Below are 22,640 nucleotides of genomic sequence, written 5' to 3' on the forward strand. Positions count from 1 at the left end.
TATGTGGAAACATTCCTTTCATTACTTAGAAGCGAAGACATGTACTTTAGGGGCAAGGGAACTTGAGATGGACTCTTGGCTCTGTCCTTTCTAGCAAGACAGCAAACACTGTACTAGAGATGGACACAGACTGAGGGAAAACTATGGCCCAAAGAACAATGGAAGGATTTAGTTCAAACTTGGTTTTCAATAGCAGAGCAGGATGGTGGCATGAGACTGAATCTATTGTCTTTGCTCTGACTGGGATAGTGGGGTCCAAGGTGCTAAAGGTGACAGGGGGGTGCATACGTGCGTGGGGGTGGTAAGGAGATGCTCCAGGCACCTGGAGGAAATGGAGTGCTTCTGTTTGATACCACTATAGCTAGAGACAGACAAGAAGCTATGGGTCTACTGAAATTATCTCTTAAACAGTTTAGGAAAGACTTTGATAACCATTCACTGTCATTCATCTCAAATGTGCGCATATCTGCACATTGGTGCATAGTAATGACACACCCTAACACTCTTCCATTTTCTCTCTTTGTCTCGCCTCTCCTCACCCAGGCCCCCCCATATCACTCTCATTCTCACTGCCACTGCCACTCCCACCAACTCTAAGATCCTGACACCATCTCAAGTTCATGTCTTTGTCCTCCAGTCTTACATGATGCCTGGCAGACTCCCTCCCTCCGCCACTTGATAGCTTGGCTACCATTTGTTTCCCTTTTCTGAAAGATAAGGAAAATAATGATTAACATAGAATGGTTGTGAGATAAAATGTGAAAGGCAAGCAACACAGTGTGCCTTCCTCTAGCACAATCACCCATGAGATCTTATCCTCTCTGTTGCCATGACCACATGTCCAGTTCCCTTTGAACACACAGCCCGTTCATTCCTCAGAGACTCATGTGGCCGTGTGCCAGGCACCAGAAAACAAAGTGTCTTTTATACTGCTGCTCTCATTCTTCTTTGCAAAACCCTTTGAGGGAGGAATAATTATCCCCCTTTTATTGCAAGAGAACTAAGTTTCAGGAGCAATCTTCTCTAGAATCTACAGTTTGTGAACCATAGAGCCAAGATCACATATGACTCCAGAGCTGGAGTGCTTTTTTCCATATCTGGCCCTAGGACTATAATGAACTCTCTATCACCTAGCCTGTGTTGAGGAATGGAGCATTCATTTCTGGATAAGCAGATATTTTACTGAGAAGGCCATGCTTGCGATACCATTCTCACACTAAGCATAGCTCAGCTTTCTTTGGTGAGTCACATGTGCAAATCTTTCCCTTCACCTTCTCCAGGAGGCTTGAGGTTAAAGACCACATGTATTTTGCAAGAGTTAAATCTTCATGCCTCTTGCTCGGGACACATCCTGCATGCTCACTTAATTCATGTTGAGTGAATATGCGAATGGGTGCTGTATAAGGACCAAGAGTGTTCTCTAGTGAATCAAAAGTGATCTAGATGAGTGGAGGAGAAGGGGTAATAGGAAGAAACCTCCTCATCAGAAAAAGGCATACAAGTACATCTGTCCACACAGACTCTCCTCAATAAAATTCCCACTCCCAGCTATAGACACTCTCTATCCCTCCTTTCCTGGACGCACAGCCCCTTGCATATTCAACTTTGACTGTTCAACTATTTTTCAGTATGTGAAGAAATATGGGAACATTTTGAGCCTGGACTTTGGTTATATACCTTCAGTAACTATAAGTGGATTGGGCTTAATCAAAGAAGCCCTTGTCAACCAGGACCAAAACTTTGTGGACCGCCCCGTAATGCCTCTTCGACATCATTTCTTTAAGACAAATGGTAAGTTTCAGAACCAATGTAAGATGTGCATGCTTGATATTCTTATGGTCTATGAAAGGTTCCTCTGATTCTATAATTCTCCATTATCCTCAAAGACCAGATTCATTATAAATTTCCTACCATTAAAGGAAGCTAGATGCTCACAGTTCCCTGTTGAGGGCATCTTTTCATGGATTTGGCAGGGTCAGCCCTAACGTCAGGGGTTTGAGAGAAACTGTGCCTCCTGCATGAACTTATTCTAATTTTAATAAACACCTAACGACATTTCTCTGCTGTAACAGAAGAAGAGCCATCCCCATAAAGAATGACTTTTTATCCTTTATGGATGACCATAAAAGCTATCCTCATAGTGCATCTCAAGTCTTCTAGTGCATGTTAGAAAAGTTTAGGAAGAAAAGCAGTTTATCATGAATACTTAATGTTATCACTAGGTAAACTTAACCATTTACAAATCTAGATGAAAAGCTGAAGACTGTTTCTCTAACAAAGCACCACGTTTTTTGGTGCTTCTCAGTTCCTCTTTGAAATTTTGTATCCATTCCCTCCCTATCCACTTACTTTATTTACTATCTGCCATGTGAAACACAGTGCTAGGCATGAGTGATGTACCAGTCAGCAGGACAGATAAAGCCCATATCCTCACGGAACTTTCATTCTATTCAAGAAGTATTGATGAACTTAATGTTATTGAATATAAGAACAGGATACACTTATTAAGGGCACCTTTTCTAGCCCTGAAGTTCAGGGAAAGTTAATATAAATAAATATCAATTCAATAAAGAAGCAATCAAGCAGAGAAAATGGGATGTGAAACGTCCCAGAGGTGGGAAGAAATACAGTGAAATGAAAGGAGGCCAGTGTTTCAAGCACATGGATAAATGGATGTAATTAAATGGACATGAAGTTGATGAGCTACACAATGAATCATTTATGCAAGTTCTTGTTAAAAATGTTGCTTTTAAACCTTTTTTTTAAGATTTATTTATTTTTATTTATATAAGCACTGGGTACAGTCAGAAGCACAGGAGAGGTCTGCGTGCCATGTGGGACCCTCGCCCAGCAGCCGGGGGATCGAACCGGTGCTGCAGAGGCTGCAGGCAGCTTTCCAACCCAGCGCTCAACCGCTGCACCACCAGGGACGCCCATGCTTTTAAACCTTTTAATAGGAGGTTTCAGGTAGAGAAATGAATCACCATATTTAAACAATATCTTTTAAAGACCTACTTAGGCTGCAGTATAGGGGATAGAATAAAAGAAGCAAGAGACTGTTGAAGTATTTCAGATTAGAGAAGGTGGTAACTCAAACTACAGAGGTGGCAAGAAATGGCAATGCAATGGATTAGACCAATAAAGTAGCAGTGAAGATACGTGGGTTTAAAATGTTCAGGAGATGGGCCTCCCTGGTGGCGCAAGGGGTTAAGACTCAATCTATGAAGCAATCCGCAGCCACTGCAGCACGAGTTCGATCCCTGGCCAGGGAGCTACCCACTTGGTGCAGCAGACCTCTCCAGACTCACCTGCTGCTCCCCTCAACAGTGTATTCAGTCAGTCTGCCTGTTTTGTTCCCCTCTCTGTCTCTGGTGGATCCTCCCACCCCCACACCTCTGGCCTGGTCCCCAGTTCTTGTATGAATAAATAAATAAATCTTTAAAAAAATTAAATAAAACGTTCAGGAGATAAATCCAAGAAGACACAATGACCTAGATGGAAGGGAAAAGGGGGAAGAATGAGGTGTCGAGGTAGACACACACATGGATAGATTATGGCAAAAGGAACATTTGATGGAAGATAAACTGCTCAGTTTGACTTGGTGGGTTGTATAAAGAAAATCATTCATTCAGTAATGGATATGCTGAGTTTAAAATGCCTTTTAGTCAGAAAATCAAGCAGGCAGTTGTGTATATGTCACAAGACCAAGGAGAGAACAGATGGTCACTATTAATAGATGTTATTTGAAATTGTAGCCATTGATGAGATTTCCCAGAGTATAGAGTGAGAACAGAGAGGGTTTTAGGCCTAATCTTGAAAGACTCGATCATTTCAAAATTTGGTAGAAGATGAACTAGGAAATGATATAGGAAGTTTTCTGCTGCCAGAGAATAAGGAGGGAAATCAGGAGAGCGAGGTGTCCTGAGTACCATCAGAAGAACGTGATGAAGGAAGAAAAGTCTCATGCTGCTGAAACACCAAGTAAAATGAGGTTGAAAAGTTTCCCTGGATTTGACAAGGAGAATGATTTCACTGAGGTGTTAGAGGTCAAAGACAGGTATTAAAAAGAACTGAAGAGTGCTCTGAAAATGGTGACTTGAGTGACCTGACTTATCCATCCTATAAAATCAGTGAAGGTTTGTTGATTACACCAAGATGGTTATTCCCTTTGCCTGTGCTATTCTTTCTGCATGAATTCTTCACTATTCCTTGCTTCCTTTAATCATCCCTTCATCTTTTGGGGTCCTGCTCTCATGGGACCTCTCCTAGAAAGCCTTGCCTCCATTCAAGTTTGGATTTTGTCTTTTCCATGGGTGCATTCTTAGTATGTAGCATGCCATACATACTTCAATATGTATACATGGCTAGTAATCATGATTTTGGAGTCAGACACACCGTGAATTTGAATGTCTCCTCAGCTACTTATTAACTATGACCTTGCCAGGTTTACTTTATTCCTGTACATCAAATTTCTTATGAGCAATATGGGGACAGGGGTAATAGCTGTGTCTTCCTCATAGAGTTTCTGTGAACACTGAATTACATAAGACATAAAAGTTACTAAAGTGCCTAACATTGCAAGCAATCGGGAAATGTAGTCATTGCCTTGGAATTATTCCTGTGAATAGTTTTCAAGTACCTTAATGTATTTCATTTTCCCTCCATTTGCTACAGATATCTGTCATTAGCCAGATATTCATATTATAGAATTAGAATACCACAATGTTGGCTTTTCTTTCCCAGGATTGATCATGTCTAATGGCCAGGCATGGAAGGAGCAAAGGAGGTTCGCCCTGACAACACTAAGGAATTTTGGTTTAGGAAAGAAGACCTTAGAGGAACGCATCCGGGAGGAGGCCCAGTTCCTCATTCAGGAAATAGAAAAGGAGAAAGGTGAGTGTGTCATATGACAGATGCAGGAGGTGGTGGCTTATTGTGTCACTGAAAAGATACCAAGTGTCAGTGCCTGCCCTCTGCCCAGCAGTGGGTAAGACAGTTGAGATTTAGCAGTATAGCTAATCACAACCCTATCTTCTTGGAGTTCTAGAATAAGCACAAGAGGATGGCTTTAAGTCCATTGCTAATTTTATTTTATTTTTGACAGTTCTGCTAATGTTTATTTTCCCCACTACCACCCTTTCTATCCCCTTGTCTCTTCCCTTCACCACCCTTTAAACCTGAGAACCTTCATAGTGTCCATTGACGTCCACTGGTTTTGGAAAATGTTTCATATTATCAAACTGTCTTCTAAATAACTGTCCAGTATTTGTTTTTATCATTTTGACTTGCTTTACTATACATAATTCTCTCAAACTCTTCCCATTTTATTGAAAATGGCTGTATTTCATCCTTTTATATGGCTACATGCTACTCCATCGTATGACTATACTACATCTCCTTAATCTAATTGTCTCGTGATGCCATATAGGCTGCTTCCACTCCCTGGCTGTTGGAAATAATGTTGCTACGACATTGCGGAACATAAGGTTTTTTGTGTTGATAGTTTCAATTTCTTTGGATAAATACCCAAGAGTAGGATTGCTGGGTCATGTGGGATTTCCATTTTTAGTTTGTGTTTTTTTTTTTTTAAGATTTACCTATTTATGCATACAAGAACTGGGGTACAGGCCAGAGGTGCGGGGGGTGAGGGGATTCACCAGAGACAGAGTGGGGAACAGAACAGGCAGACTGACTGAAATACACTGCTGAGGGGAGCACTGGGCAAGCCAAGAGAAGTCTGCTGCACCATGTGGATATCTCCCTGGCTGGCCTGGGATCAAACTCGTGCTGCAGAGGCTGCGAATTGCTTCATAGAGCTGTACTTAACACCCCATGCCGCCAGGGAGACACCATTTTTAGTTTTTTTAAGGTAAATCTAGATTGCTTTCCATGATGGTTGTACCAGACCATTTGCACTAACAGTGAAATGGAGTCCCTTTTTCTCCACAACTCTCCAATGCTTGTTGTTGGAGGTTTTTTTCATATCAGCCATTCTCACCAGCATGAGAGAGTATCTCATTGTGGTTATAACTTGCATCTTTTTATTGAAAGTAATGATGAACATTTTTTTCATTTGTCTGTTGACCTTCAGGATATTCTTTTTTGATGAATTGTCTGTTGATATATGATATCTGACTGTCTGTTCATCTGCCCATTACTGATTTTAACCACCCTGGACAACAGTTTAACTTCCCAGGCTTTGGCTGAGTACTTACTGTATGTTAGATCCTATGTAGGGACCCGTAGCCAGAGCCTCATATGTGATTCTATACTCAGTGTCTTAGGTCATATAGAGTACACACTGCATAGAAAATAGAAACAAACCCATCTAAAGGATCCATCGCTTCTTCTGCCTCCAGCTCAGCCCTTTGACCCCCACTTCAAGATCAACAATGCAGTTTCCAATATTATTTGCTCAGTTACCTTTGGGGAGCGCTTTGAGTACCAGGATGATCAGTTCCAGGAGCTGCTGAGGCTGCTGGATGCAGTCACATGTCTGGAAACTTCAGTGTGGTGCCAGGTAAAGCAGTTTTCTTTTTATAACAGTTTTCTAGAGGTCTGGCTACTCACCAGTCATAAACCAAAACTTGAGATTCAAGAGTAGATGGGAGAAAATCAGGTTTAGTTAGAAAGGGAGAGGTTAAAGAGTACTGAGCATCAGGGTTTCAGAGAAATAGGCAGGGCTTTCCAGAGCTGAATGCATGCCCTTTTATCTTCTAAGTTTGGTCTTGACTAGATTTGTCATAGCACTGGTGAGTGTGATTTTGACTATTCTAATGAGGCTGTGTGTGGGTTAACCCTCCTCTTACTTCTACCTCCATTGTGGTTTCAGTAAGTTTTTTCTGGTTTTCTGGTTTTGTCTGAAAGGAAAGATAAACAGAAGCAGAACAAGGATAAACAGGACAAGGACAAGGAACTTATGTTAACTAGGCCAGTGATAATTCCCATCTCCTGTCTATATCTTGGTCCTCATTCTTGATTGGCAATGGCTAGAGGTACGTCTTCTGGAAATACTTCCTGCTGAATGCAGGCAGAGGATTGGGGGCCCACAGAGGAGCAGAATCCTAGCTAACCTGAGGTGTTGTCACAGAGTTATAAACCCAAATGTCTAAACCCTTGACTAATGATAATTTGGAAGTTTTAATATCTCCCCTTCTGGAGACAAAAACAACCATGTGATTCAGGAGACAAGGGCCAATGATCAAAAGAAGTAAGCATATTATACTAACAGTGACCACAGGACCAAAGTTCCCATCTGTCCAAGCAAATTACAAAAGACTTTGTTTATAATAGAAGTCCACAGCCAGGAGTTCAGTTTTTCCAAGCTGTCCTGCCTCTGGGTAGCTCCTTTATCTACATTCTCAGTTTCCAGTAGGCCTTGTAGCACACCTCAAGGTAGTTGCTGTGACTCATCTGTAAACAAGACTCAGCGATAAAGTTTTTTTTTCTTTTTGTGCTCTTCATGTCTGAGAGCAATTTAACCATTTTGCCTTGCTTACATTTCTACCTCTTGTTAAGGATTTGGGAGCTGATAGCAGACACTGATGGGTCTTTCCCTTTTTTTTTTAAGTTAAATAAAACTTTTTAAAATTGACCTCAGCTATCTAAAATCAATCTGTTGACTTTAGTGGTTTGATATGTTGTTTAAATATTTGCTGTATACAAAGAACATTTTTACCATTCCTGTACGGCACAAAAGTTGACATGCCTTATAACTATGTACTTATGTTACTTTATTTGAAAGGCACAATATTGCATTGCCTTTGTGTCCCCCACTCCCTCCCCCCCAGTCCTCCTACCACCATCCATTCCTTTTTTTTTTTAAGATTTATTTATTTATTTATACAAGCACTGGGTACAGTCAGAAGCGTGGGAGGGTGAGAGAATTCACCAGAGTCAGAGCGGGGAGCAGAGCAGGCAGAAGGACTGAAATACACTGCTGAGGGGAGCAATGGGTGGCAGGAGAGGTCTGTGCACCATGTGGGAGCCCTCACCTAGTGATCGAACCGGTGGTGCAGAGGTTGTGGGCAGCTTCGCAACCCAGCGCTCAACCGCTGTGCCACCGGGGAGGCCCTCCCCCATCTATTCCTAGCCTCCTCAGAGGCACTCTTCTGTAACTGGCCTCTTGCTGGACATATTATTATAAAAGTCATCTGTATTAGTGCTCTGTAGAAACTATTCTGAGTAATATTTCACTGTAGGAATTGCCACTGTTTGTTGCTCTAGTCTCTATTGATAGACATTTGGATTATTTCCAGCTTGAGAATGTCATCAATAAGTCTGCCACTAACATTCTTAAAAACTTGTTCATGTGGCTATGCTTCTTGTGCATATGTATCTGGACATAAAGGATGCCTAAAGGCTCCCAAAGCAGTTGCACTACCTGTGTGGTGATCACTTGATATTACCAAATTTCTAATTTCATGATGTATGGACCTTTGGGTCCAAACCTCACCCCTTTCTTGAAGAATATACTAGGCAGAGAAATAGCATATTCAAATGCCTAAAGCAGGAAGATCCTTGATGTTATCTAAGGGATCTATAGGCAGGACTGAGGAGAGTAAGGGAGAGTAAGATGGCAGGAAGTGTTAACTGAAGGAGATGACAGTTGCATGTGGGGTCAACTCATGTAGAGCTTACAGGTCCAGGCAATGATATCAAACTAAGTGTCATTGAAAGTCATTGAAGAAAGGAGAGCGCGGATTGATATGATCTGATTAATCAATGAAGTGAGCTCTCTGGCAGTGCTTTAGAATAAAGCCTGGGAATGAAGTTAATCATGGAATCAGGAAATCCGTTGGAGGCTATTAGGCAGCCAGGTAAGAAATACTGGTGTTTTGCACAAGGGTAACAAAACAATGGCGGTGTGAGAAGTGGTCTGCACTGGCTACATTTTTAATGGAAGGCTGAAGTGCTTTCTCTAGGGCAAACAGAAGAGGGTGAGAGAGGTAGGATTAGTCAAGTGCGACTAAATGGTTAAGTAAGGAAATCAGGCACCATGTCTCCACAATTGTATTGTTTTTCTCAATTAGCTCTACAATGTCATACCATGGATAATGGATTTCTTTCCTGGACACCATAAAAAACTCTTCAGCTACTGGGAGAAACTGAAGTTGTTTGTTGCTGATGTGATTAAAAACCACAGGAGCGACTGGGATCCTGATAAACCAAGAGACTTTATTGATGCTTATCTTAAGGAAATAGAAAAGGTAAGGAAAGCAAAGTTATTCCCCAAGTTTTGTTCTTTTTTTCTTAAAGATTTATTTTTTGAACAGGGGTACAGGCCAGAGGTGCAGGTGTGCAAGTGTGTGTATGAGTGGATTCACCAGAGACAGAGTGAGGAAAAGAACAGGCAGACTGACTGAAGTACACTGCTGAAGGGAGCAGCAGGTGTGGCAGGAGAGGTCTGCTGTGCCATGTGGGTTGCTCCCTGGCAGGCCAGGGATTGAACTCCTGCTGAGGAGGCTATGGATAGCTTCACAGTGCTGTGCTTAATCCCTTGTGCCACCAGGGAGGCCCCCTAAGTTTTGTTTTTAAAGAGCAAATGGAAGTATACTAGTTTTCTATTCATGTAACAAGTTACCCAATCCCAGTGGCTTAAAACAGCATGGGTTAATTTTATTACAGTTTTGAAAATCAGAAGCCTGAAACCTGTCCCAATGGGCCAAAGTCAAAGGGCTGTAGGGCTGATTACTTCAGAAGACTCTAGTGTCGAATTGGTTTCCTTAATTTTTGCAGCTTTAGAGATAGCTTATACTCCTTGGTTCAAGGCCCCTTTTTCCATATGCAAAGTCAGAAGGTGGCATCTTCTCAGCTATCATTCCTACATCTTCTCTTTCTAACTCTCTTGACTCCATCTTAGAAAGACTTTTGTGATTATTTATATTGGTCCTGGTGGGATCATCTGGGATAAACTTCCCATATTGAGATCCTTAATTTAACCATAGCTACAAAGTTCTGTGGATCCCCCAGCCCTCCTTGTTCTTAGGATTTTGCTTGGCACCTAAAGTTGTTGCTGGTTAAGCTAAATGTAGAGTCAGACAGGGAGCTTCTCACCAAGAAAAAAGTCTTGGTATGAGGATATCTGGAGGAAACAGCAGATATTATGACCAGATATTATGGCAGACATTATGATTATGGCCAGATTAAGTGTAAACAAGGACTAGAGACAGGCTGTTTTGATCAGCAGCAAGAATGGACACCCCCCATCCCCCCCACCCCCAAACAATGGCCCCTACTCATGCTCCCCTATCTTGTGCCAGACTATTATGCATCCCCAATCCACATCCTCTCCAAGCACATTCCTCCATGGACTTGCCCACCTTCCCTGAATCTGATACCAAATAAATGTGAGACTGGCCTGGAATTTGGCACTATATCTCCAGAGATGTATCCCCTCTAGGTCTCTCTCTCTCTGTCTCTCTCTCTCTCTCTCTCTCTCTCTCTCTCTACCTGGACTTTCAATTATTTTTCCTCCATCCCAATGCCACTCCCAAAATTGCCACTCCACAAGGCGGCAAAGTCCATTTTGGCAGAGAAGGTAACGTGCATAGGTTGTAGAGCTTAGCCCATGGACTTTGTTGTGTGACGTCATTTAGCTACCACAGGGAAATAAAAAGAGTCAGTATTTCATAAAGTGTAGGCAATAACCCAGGATTTAATGATACAAGTAGGGGGTTACTAACATTTGATTTGAGACCTTGGGAATGCCCAAACCCTGCCTTTTCTTCTTCTAGTCTCTGCCCTCATCTAAAGTAGCTATACACAAGAGGAAAAATAGCACCTGAGTCTCAATGTCCTGTCTTATTTTTAGTTGAGTCTGTGCCCAGTTATCTACCCCTTCTCAGGCACCAATTAGGAACACAGCTAAGGTTGAGTGACATTCCAACTCAAGGTCTGAGAGGAATATTTCCCTTCCCTTCTCATCCCACTTTCAACATTATAGGAAAGTCATATGGATACCTGGGGTGACCTGCTTATTAATATACATCATGACATCAGTGAATTCATTTTTCACTTATCAGATTATCTGTTTCTCCTCTTGGAGTTGGATTTCTTTCCTTCTTTTATTTCATCTTATTCATTTATCTTTAATGATATTGATATAACATTGTTTTTTCCTCAGAGGAGGAGACTTGCTACATGGAGTGCAGGTACAAAACCAAAAGGTGTAAAGGGGATGGGTGCTATGAGGATAGTGGATTGGAGAGTTTCCACATACAAAGGAAAAGATTAATGGAGAGATATAAAAATTGTACAAAATGGGATTTCAGCTTATTCTTTCTTTTTTTTTTAAAGTTTTTTTGTTACAAGTTTTTTTTATACAAGCACTGGGTACAGTCAGAAACGCGGGACGGTGAGAGAATTCACCAGAGCCAGAGCCGGGAGCAGAACAGGCAGACTGACGAAATACACTTGCTGAGGGGAGCAGCAGACACGGCAGGAGAGGTCTGTGCGTCATGTGGGACATTGCTGGTGGCCGGGGATTGAACCAGCACTGCAGAGGCTGGGAGCCCCTTCACAGCCCAGCGTTCTACCACTGCACCACCAGGGAGGCCCTCAGCTTATTCTTTCTGATATCAATATAACACATGTTGAGAATTTGCTGTCATTTTCATTAGCTCTGTCATTGGCATCTCACAGTACTATCTTAAGGGGTATGTGTTGTTATTTCTATTTTATAAAACAGGAAATTAATGCAGCTTACCCCAGGTCACACAGATAGTAGATGATGTGGTTAATATTGGAACCTAAGTCTGTCGTTACATGTACTATAGCTTCTCTTTCCCTTATACAAATAGTTTCTCCCAAATCATAGACATAAGAAAAATAGTCATCTTGATTTTCATCTGCTCAAGCTACGTAGGCTTCCAGCTTTTGGTCAGAGGATGCTATTATAGTAAGTCTCTGCCTCCTGAGCAGGCCAGAGGGAAAGGCTTTTCTCCTGGGGATCCTTACTTCTATGTTCCATCCCTACAATGAAGCTCTGTGTGGTGTGGCAGCCAAGAACTCTCTGAATAAGTACATAAACATTGTGCTTTCTAGCATCGTGACAATGCCACTTCAAGTTTCAATGAAGAAAACCTCATCTTTTGCACCATGGACCTCTTCTTTGCTGGAACAGAGACAACTTCAACGACGCTGCGTTGGGCCCTGCTTTACATGGCCCTGAACCCCGACATCCAGGGTAAGTGTTCCTGGGCCAAGACGAAAGGGGCTTTTTGGGCCAGACTGACTCAACATTTGTGCCAGAGGAGAGCACAGTGCAATAGAGAGAAAGGTGGGACAGTCACAAAGCAAAGGAGACTCAAGGGCAGGCCCATCCTTCAAGTTTCCTCTCAGGATTGTGAAGGATCCACATAATAACAGGAATAACAAAGCCTTTGCCATCAGGAAACTCAGATTCTAGTGGGTCAAACAATGAAGACAATGTGGTGAGTTCCAGGAAAAGCTGTGTTTTCACATGAAATCAGGTTAGATAACTTTCACTCCTTTTAGTTATGTCTTCCCATGGTCCTGTGAATGAAGTTCAAAGTGTTGTGTCTGGTATATCATATCCTCTGATATCCTTCTTCCTGCCTATCCAGCCTCAACTCCATCTGCCCTGCAGAGTGGCCTCACTAAACTACCTGTCCTTTCCTCTGCTCTTCCTGTATTTACACCTCTGTGCCATCACATCTGTTCTTCCCTCCACCAAAGATGCAGTTCCCTAATTTCTCTACATGGTCAAGTGCTGGCTCTGCATGAAGAATCTGCTTAAATACAAACTTGTCTGATATACAGCTCCACTCCTGTAGGAAAAACTAGCATTTGCTTCTTCTACAGATGACCTAATTCACCTCTGTTATTCTGCTCATCACATGTTATTCATACATCTGCCCCATGGATTGCAGGCCATTCAAGGACAGGGTCTGTTATAATCATTTTTTCTTTCTCCACATCCCAGAATGGTTTGAGCATTTGAAGGAATGGGATTGTTAAGAGATAGTTTTTTAAACTGTAGTGCTGCTTATTAATGGGAATTGTTTCAGTAAAACAAGATTAACTTTATTCCCTAAAATAAAAATAGAAAAGATCAGTCTTTGCCATGTACTAAAGATAGTCTGTCCATGAAACTGCATATAGTGTGTGTGTATTCTAAGTCATGATACAAAACACATTTGTTTTTTTTTTTAAAGATGTATTTATTTACACAAGAACTGGGGTACAGGCCAGATGTGCAGGAGTGTGAGAGAATTCACCAGAGACAGAGAGGGGAGCAGAACAGGCAGACAGAGCAGCAGGCAAGACAGGAGAGGTTTTCCACGCCATGTGGGTATCTCCCTGGCTGGCCGGGAATCGAACCCACACTGCAAAGGCTGCGGATAGCTTCACAGCGCTGCCCTCAACCCACTGCACCAACTGCATTTGTCACTGAATTATATATTTAAAAAATTTAAAAGCTAGGCCTCCCTGGTGGTGCAGGAGGTTGAGCGCCGCACTGTGAAGCTGTCCGCAGCCTCTTTAGCATGGGTTCAATCCCAGCCGGCCAGCGAGAATCCCACATGTTGAAGCAAACCTCCCCTGTCTCGCCCGCTGCTCCCTTAAGCAGTGTATTCCTTTAGTCTGCCTGTTCTGTACCCTGCTCTGTCTCCAGTGAATATTTTCACCCTCCCATGCATCTGGCCTGTGCCTCAGTTCTTGTATAAAAATAAATAAATCTTTTAAAAAAAAAGTTTACAAGCTATCATGTTTGGATATAGACTTGCTTCTGTAATAGAAGCTCCAAAATATCAGTGACTTAAGAAAATACAACTTCCTACCACATTCATACCAGGATTATTTACATTAGTTAAAAAAGTGTAAAGATTTACATTAGTTAAAAAGTGTAAATAGCCTCAGTGTTCATCCATGGATGAATACATAAACAAAATTTGGAATACAGTGGAATATTACTCGGCTTTAAAAAAGAAGGAATCTCTGTCATGTGCTATAATGCAGATGAGGCTTGAGGATATTAAGTTAAATAATCCAGTCACAAAAAAGACAAATACTGTATGCTCCACTTGCATGACATCTAGAGTAAAATCCATAGAAACAGAAAGTAGAATTATGGTTGCCAGAGGCTGGGATATAAGAATTATTTCATGGATGTAGTTTTAGTTTAACATGATAAAAAAGTTCTGGAGATTCGTTGCTCAATAATGCTAATATACTTAATACTGTTAACGGTATGGTTAAAACTTATTAAAATGATACCTTTTACGTTTTGTGTAGTTTACTATCATTAAAAATATTTCAATGGGTAGTTTAAAAAGACAGAAGTTCATTTCTGTTTCAGGTAGAAAATCTAAGCTGGACTCTGAAGAGTCCTTTGGGTTGTAGGCTCCTGCCAGTTTGTTGCCCTGGTGTATTTAGAATATTTCCCTGGCGGGGAATTTCAAAGATCACTCACCACTGGGGCTGCCTTTTCACTAGTAAGAAGGGACAGAGAGGAAGGAAGCACACTCCCTTCCGTTAAAAGCTTAATGTAAGTATTACATTTTGCAATTAATAGGTATGCTCTATTAGCCAGAACTTAGTCATGTGGTCCCATTTAGTCACTGTGAAACACGGGAACTGTGGACTTTGGCTGGGAATGAGCTAAAATCTTGTTGTTAGAGAGAAACAGGAAAGGTGATTTGGGTGAAAATTAGCAGTATTACTCATTTGTTGGCTCTTCACTTAAGTCAGTTCATGTAAATCTCAAAATATCCTTAAGATGAAGGTAGATTTATTGTCACTCAGAAGAAGAAACTAATTCTCAAAGACTTTAAATAACTTGCAGCAAGAATGTTGTAGAGCAAGAGTTTATAAAGATTTGTCTTACACCAAGGCCCTCTTTCCACTCATATTCCCCACAAAATCTAGAGTCTACACAACCTTCTATAATTTTAGCCATGTTGATTGATTCTCGTTATTCTATTCCTAGCTTTACCAGTATCACAGAATGCTAAGGAATAATAAGAATAATAGAAGCTTCTCTTATTTTCCAGTAAAAGTACACGCTGAAATCGACAGAGTGCTTGGCCAGTCCCAGCAGCCGGGTATGGCTTTCCGAGAGTCCATGCCCTACACCAACGCTGTCGTCCACGAGGTGCAAAGAATGGGGAACATTTTGCCCATGAACGTGCCCAGGAGAGTGTCGGCAGATACCACCCTGGCCGGATACCACCTGCCCAAGGTGAGCAGGGTTTACCAGCCTCAGAGCTTTACATTCATCTTTAAATGGTAGGAATATGAACTTGAAAAATGAGATGTAGTCATGTATAAAGGAATCAATGAAAGAGGAGAGAACTATATTCTACCCAATATAAGAGTAGGGTCTTTTTCTCCATGTGTGGGATTTTAAACATTACGTTCAACTAGATATTTACAGTTTTGATGGAGGGCAAAGAGGGTTCCTCTTAGGATTCCAAACATGTTCAGGCAAAACCTGGCTTTATTGCAGTGGAACTTTCAGGGTTTTGTGATTCTTTGTGGAGATAAGGCAGAGTTCTCAGTGAGACTGTTTTTTTTGTTGTTGTTGTTTGTTTGTTTGTTTTTTTCCCTATGCCCTGGAGGGCACCTCACAGCCCCAGAGACCTGCTAGACTTACTACAGAAAATTCTGTTTCACGATGCTGGGTTATAAAGTATTAAAATAAACAGGGACATTTCAGACCATTTTTACCAATATCAAATGCTGGAGTTTCTAACATGATACCCCACAAGAATTCTCCCAGCTTTTACTTACAACCCCATGAAGTACTGCTCCACAAGGGAAACTGATCTAAGTGTGGACAGTATTACTTAAAGGAAGGGAGAGAAAGAAACCAGTAGTAATTAAGTGGTGGTGAAGTACCATCAACTATATATATTCTTTAAAAAATGTCTTCATTAATCCTTATAATAATTCTGTAATTCCCCTTTTATAAATTGAGAAGCTGGGGCTCTGGGAGTGATTAGCTTGCATAAGCTCTCTCAACTACAAAGTAACAATAGCTGGGTTCAGAATCTGTTCCTTCCTGATTCCCAGGCTCAACTTCTTTATTCTCCATCATGTTATCTCCACAGGAGTTGCTTTCTTTGATTTTCAGGAGTCTCCATACCATTTTTTCTCCTTTGATCTGTATTAAATCCCCTGTCCTCAGCAAGGAAATGCAGGCCTCTCTGCACACCCTAGCCTCCTCATCTCCACGGATGTCTCCACAGATGTCCTGTCTGTACACTGCACATCAGCAGGATCTTCTCACTGCCTTGGCCTGCCTTTCTGGGTCCATTCCAGCTTTCCCAAGTCCCTCTGAGTGTGTCACACCTGGGTACAGCCTCCAGGGTAGGAGCCAGAGGAGCTAGCCTGTTGGACTACCCTGGGTCAAAATTCCTGCCCAGCCAGGAAAAGCAGCTACTGTGGCAATTAATTACCTTGTGGGTGGAGGCTGAGGTCTAAATTATTCCACAGGTTCTATTTACATTTTCCTAGTGACTCATTTAACTCTAGGGAACCTGCGCAGTTCAACAGATTACTTCTACCACAGCTTTTTTTTTTTTTTAAACAGTTTGATTCATTTTTTTTATTTTTTTATTTTTATTTTTATTTTTTTAAATAATAAATTTTATTTTTATATTCCCCCATACAATTGCAAACGCCCCATTCTGACTCCAATCCCTCCCCTCCCGCCCCCCACCCCCAAAAAAGTGTCTCTGGTTCATAGTTTTTTGTTGATTTTGATTTTCACTTTCTTATATTCATTTTCCTGGTCCCTTATTTAGGTTTTCTAGATTCCTGCTATGAGTGAGACCATCCGGTATTTTTCTTTTTCTTTTTGGCTTATTTCGCTGAGCATGATCCCTTCCAGCGCCATCCATGTTGCTGCAAATTGCATGTGTTTATCTTTTTTGAATGCACAGCTTTTTTTTTTTTAAGATTTATTTATTTATACAAGAACTGGGGTACAGGCCAAAGATGCAGGGGGTGAGGACTCACCAGAGCAGAGCGGGGAACAGAACAGGCAGACGGACTGAAGGGGAGCAGCTGGCGAGACAGGAGAGATCTGCCTCGCCATGTGGGATTTTCGCTGACCGGCCAGGATCAAACCCGCACTGCAGAGGCTGCGGACAGCTTCACAGTGCGGCGCTTAACCGCCTGTGCCACCAGGGAGGCCCCTACCACAGCTTTTTAACATCAACTTTAATAACCATCCTGGGAAATGAGAGATCTAATTGACTGTATGTTGTAGAAGTTGAGAGCCATAATTTTGACGTCAAATAGACAAATAGACCTATTTTAAATCATGGCTATGTTTCTCCCACTGTATGATTCTGGGCATATTGATTAACGTCTCAGGGTTTCAATGTCTTTATCTGTAAAATGCATTCAAATCTACCTCACTTGTGGAGGTAAAATAAAGTCATGCATGTAAGAACATTTAATCCAGTGCTTATCATAGAAAGTGCTCAAAATAACAGTTATTACTCTTTAGTATTAATCAAGCTCCTGAAGTGCTCAGAGCTAGAAAACAACCCTAAGTAAATAATTGTGCAAGTCCACACTTTCAAACCATGATAACAGACCGAAAACAAACACCCACTGCTTCCATAAAGATATTGGCTAACCAGAGTGGGGGTAGGGGTGGTGGGGGGTCAGATTAGGGTACCAAAGGGAAGTGATGCTTGAGCTGAGGGGGATTAAGTGTTAACTTAGAGCCAAAGGAGGGAGGAAAGACACTCCAGGCAAGGTGAACAGCATTTAAAAGGCATGGAAATGAATGGGAACATGGCGTGTTTGAGAAACAGAAAGAGGTCTGCTGGAGGTGGGCACATACGCAGATTCTCCTGTTTAGACAGGACAGGTGAGGGGCTCTAGTCTAAGAGTGATGAGAAGGTACTGAAGGCTCTCGAGATCAAGGTGTGCATGGTTGTGACATGAGTAATCATGTCCAGAGCACGCTCTGCTGTCAGAATGTAGAGCAGATTGAAAGGGAAAAGGGAATGGGGACATTTGATGAGTATTACAGGAGTAGAGGCGAGCAAGGTGGTGGGCAGGGCTAAGTGAGCAGTGGTGGACATAGAATGGAGGTGACGGAATCTAGAGAAACTAAAGTAACATGGGCCAGCCTCGCTGCAGGACCTGAAGACATAGCGAAGGAGGGGAGGGGCTCGTGGCTGAGAGGGCGCCTTCCTTGCTATGTGCCCTGATGGACGGCAGTCCCATTCCCTGGGCAGCCTGATTCCTTCTTGTGGTGTGTACATGACATTGGATGGGAGAGAAGGGGAGAAACAGATGAATGGGCTATATCTGCCCTTGGTAGAGCCGCCAAAGTTAGCACTTGCCTGAGTAGAGCAGCAGGATTGATTTCCTGTAGTGTTGACTGGCAGATGGCAGTGTGCATGCCTCTCCCAAGTCTTCCACTGACATGTCCCTGTGAATAAGATCCAGCCTGTTGGCAAGGGTAGCCAAACTCCCTGATCAATTTCCCAGCAGACAATTGCCGTCCATCGTTGTATAGCAAAGAGCAGGGTCCTGGGGATCAGCCTCAGCAGTCTGGCAGCCAAGGGACAGCCACACCTCTGTGCTAGGTGTGTGGGGAGGGAACCTTGCCTGAGTCTTTGCTCCCTTCTCTAGGGAACCATGATCCTCACCAATCTGACTGCACTGCACAAGGACCCTGAAGTGTGGGCCACGCCTGACAAGTTCAACCCGGAGCATTTTCTGGAGAATGGACAGTTTAAGAAAAAGGAATCCTTCCTGCCTTTCTCAGTAGGTAAGCTGTAATAAAGGAGTGTGACAAATCAGAGTTCTTCTCTCAGCTCTTCCCCGCTCCTGTCATGCTCTGCTTTCATCGAAATGTCTCCAGCCACACTCCCCCTCGAGGCTCCCTCTGCTGTTCCCTGCTTCTCAGGGTTGATTCCTGGGCTGGATGTTGCTCAGGCTGCCTCACTTCTTAAAACCTCCCTGCCTGTGATGGAGACTGCTGATACACTTTGTTCTGTCTTCTAGAACACAGGGACAGAGACTCAGATCCCACCTCTAGCTCACAAAGAAAGCTGGACACTTGCTATCTTTCTAGGACTTTTAAATGGAGCTGATTTATAATAACAGGATGAGGAAGGGATAAAAGAATGGGCAATCGCTCATCATTCTGGACATTGTAGTGACTTTATGTGTCACTGATCTAACTAGGTTGGGATTCTTCTCTGAGCACTCCCCGAAGAGGTTCTTTTGTCTTTTTACATTTTAATGCCCTTTAAAATCTAGTTAATGCATTTATATAGTGTGCAATTGGAAAGGTATGAAAGAAGATTCCATGAGAACGCCCATTTCTAAGAAAGGCTATTCAAGGGAAGGCTGACTCAGTTGCCATGGAGAGGGCCCTCTGTGTCCCCTGAAAATGAGAATGTGGAAACAAGCAGAAGGCTCACCGAGGAGACAGAGGTAAGCTGGGAGGCTTGCCCATGCCGGGCGCCTTCTAGCCTGCAGTTCCAACCCAGATGGGAGCAGCAACCACTGCTGGGGCAGACCAGGCGTGCAGGGGAGCGCGTCCCCGGCACCGGCATTTTGCAGCAGGGACCTTTCTTGCTGGAGACTGTGTGAAACAAGCAGAAGGCTCACCAAGGAGCCAGAGGTAAGCTGGGAGGCTTGCCCATGCTGGGCTCCTTCTAGCCTGCAGTTCCAGCCCAGAGGGGAGCAGCACCCACCGCTGGGGCAGACCAGGCGTGCAGGGGAGCATGTTCCCGCATTGTCATTTTGCAGCAGGGACCTTTATTTGGTGGAGACTGTGTGAAACAAGCAGAAGGCTCACCAAGGAGCCAGAGGTAAGCTGGGAGGCTTGCCCATGCCGGGCGCCTTCTAGCCTGCAGTCCCAGCTCAGAGGGGAGCAGCACCCACCGCTGGGGCAGACCGGACCTGCAGGGGAGCATGCCCGGCACCGGCATTTGCAGCAGGGACCCTTCTTTGGTGGAGACTGTGTGAACCCAGCAGAAGTTCCCCAGAGGAGCCAGAGGTGAGCTGGGAAGGTCGCCCAAGATGCCGGCCAGTACCAGCAATACAGTGTCACAAGGAATACGGCAAATTAGAAAACAGGCAGTAGGGAGTAGAAAAACCACATGCAACCCAGCAACTCCTCAGCAAAAAAGCACACCGCAAAAAGAAAACCATCTACCAGATTGCAACAACAGTAACTTGGAAGAACTTCTGAGCCTTCCAGATAGAGAATTTAAAATTGCTGTGATTAAAAAACTGACAGAAGTCATAAAGGAAAACAATGATAAGGGGAAAATACTTAATGACCAGAAGAATGAAATTGAGTCCCTAAAGAGGGAAGTAAAAGAAACGCAGGAGATCAAAGAATTAATGTGACGCTAAAGAACTCTGGGAAAAGCAATGAAAGCAGAATAGATGAAATGGAAGAACGAATAAGTACTCTTGAAGACACAGAAATAAAAAGAACTAAAACAGAAAAGGAAGGAGAAGTACGAAGGAGGAGACCGAAGAAAGACTTCGGGAACTATCTGACTCCATGAGGAAAGGAAATATAAGAGTTATAGGAATCCCAGAAGGAGAGGAGAGAGATGTAGGAACAGAGAAAATATTCAAGGATATAATTGAAGAGAACTTCCCAAACGCGAAGAAGGAGCTGAAAATTGATATACAAGAAGCAAGAAGAACACCAAACTTCCATGACGAAAGGAAAAATACAGGAAGACACATAAGAGTAAAGCTCCCAAGAATCCAAGACAAGGAAAAAATAATGAAACTGACAAGAGGGAAGAAACAGATAACATTCAAAGGAAAACCAATCAGACTGACATCAGACTTATCTGAAGAAACACTACGGGCAAGGAGAGAGTGGAGGGACATAGTCAACAGACTCCAAGAAAACAGATGCCAACCAAGAATACTCTATCCCGCAAAGCTCTCCTTCCTCTATGAAGAAAGAATAAGGACCTTCCCAGACAAACAGAAACTCTGGAATTTTATTTCGACTAAACCCCCACTCCAAAAAATACTACAAGGAGTCCTAAAACCAGAACCTCAGAGGGACGAAAAACAACAAAAGAAGGCCAAAGAAAGTTAATAAAAAAATAAATAAATAAAATCAAAGGAAAGACAAACACAATGGCAAATACAGATGCTAACATATCAATACTAACTCTAAATGTAAATGGACTAAACTCTTCAATAAAAAGACACAGAGTTGCAGGCTGGATTAAGAAACAAAACCGAACCTTTTGCTGTCTCCAGGAAACACATTTAGCTGCAAAAGATAAAAATAGACTCAAAGTTAAAGGATGGAAAACAATTCTACAAGCAAATGGACCAAAAAAGAAGGCAGGAACAGCTATTCTCATATCAGATAAAACAGATTTCAAACTTAAAAAGATAAAAAGAGACCCCAGTGGTCATTACATTATGATCAAGGGGACAATACTTCAAGAAGAAATAACACTCATTAACATATATTCACCAAACGAAGGAGCACCAAAATATATCAGACAACTATTGGCATCTCTGAAAACAGACATCAGAGAAAACACATACGTAGTGGGAGACTTCAACACACCACTATCAACAATGGATAGATCAACAAGACAAAAAATAAGTAAAGACACTAAAGCTCTAAATAAGGATCTAGAGTGCTTGGGCTTAACAGACATATATAGAACACTAAACCCCAAAAAAATCTGAGTATACATTTTTCTCAAGTGCACATGGATCATTCTCCAGGATCGATCATATACTGGGGCACAAGACAAACATCAACAGATACACCAAGATTGAAATCATACCAACCATCTTTTCTGACCATGAAGGCATCAAACTAGAAATAAACCATAAAAAGAAGGCAAGGTACACTCTTACCTCGTGGAGATTGAAACCCACATTACTGGAAGTCCCCTGGACTAACGAGGAGATAAAAGAAGAAATTAAAAAATTCTTTGAATTGAATGACAAGGAGAACACCAATTTCCGAAATATATGGGATGCAGCAAAAGCAGTAATAATGCTACTGAACTAAGCCGGTGCCTTCATAGAGATTGAATATTGTTGTTTCTGTTAATTTTTTGATATTTATGGCAAAGCTTCCCAGAAATCTAAATTCAAGTACAAATTTGGTAGCCTGTCATTTGACTGATGCAAGGAAATTTTGTGGAACCTCAGTAGAGCTCCTGAGACACTCCACAAAGTTTCTCCTTTTCCTCCTGGGAAGGCATTACATGAATTTGTTCTATTTGGCTTTTACCTAATGAAGTAAAACTGGAAGGGAAGCATTGTCACTTGGGAAAATGGTGAAACTTTGGTATGTACAAAATGTTAACAGTAGTATCTGGTATGTATGTAAATTGTCAATGGTGATTGTCACCTTGTAATATTGTATAATTCAATTGTTTCACATCTACAGAAATTGTTTCTGGAAATATAGGGAGAAAAGGTCTCAACAGATTCCTATTGATGGAACTGTTGAGAGTAAAAAACTTTCCTGCAAAGGACTGAATAGACCTGGAAATACACCTGACATTTACTAAGGTTTCTTTGACATAATACTGGAAATTTTTTTATGCATTCTGTCCTGGATCCACGAAGTTTTTGTTTTGTTTTGTTTTATTTTGAGTAACCAGGATCTGCAGAAAGGTTGCATTTTT

The 22,640-nt window shown here is 42.2% G+C and overlaps 1 protein-coding gene across 1 annotated transcript in view; it reads left to right on the top strand.

Annotated features, from left to right (window-relative positions):
- LOC311177728 (cytochrome P450 2J2-like) overlaps positions 1-22,640 on the top strand; it is a gene marked incomplete at both ends in the record, with an annotated part of 33,563 nt that overhangs the window by 5,277 nt on the left and 5,646 nt on the right. The window contains 7 exons of the mRNA XM_084243993.1: positions 1,629-1,791; positions 4,744-4,893; positions 6,360-6,520; positions 9,033-9,209; positions 12,052-12,187; positions 15,015-15,202; positions 18,622-18,760. Of these exons, the coding sequence (XP_084100119.1) occupies positions 1,629-1,791; positions 4,744-4,893; positions 6,360-6,520; positions 9,033-9,209; positions 12,052-12,187; positions 15,015-15,202; positions 18,622-18,760 (1,114 nt within the window). The remainder of the gene's footprint in view (positions 1-1,628; positions 1,792-4,743; positions 4,894-6,359; positions 6,521-9,032; positions 9,210-12,051; positions 12,188-15,014; positions 15,203-18,621; positions 18,761-22,640) is intronic.

This window comes from Talpa europaea (assembly GCF_964194135.1).
Source record: "Talpa europaea genome assembly, chromosome: 9".
NCBI lineage: Eukaryota > Metazoa > Chordata > Mammalia > Eulipotyphla > Talpidae > Talpa > Talpa europaea.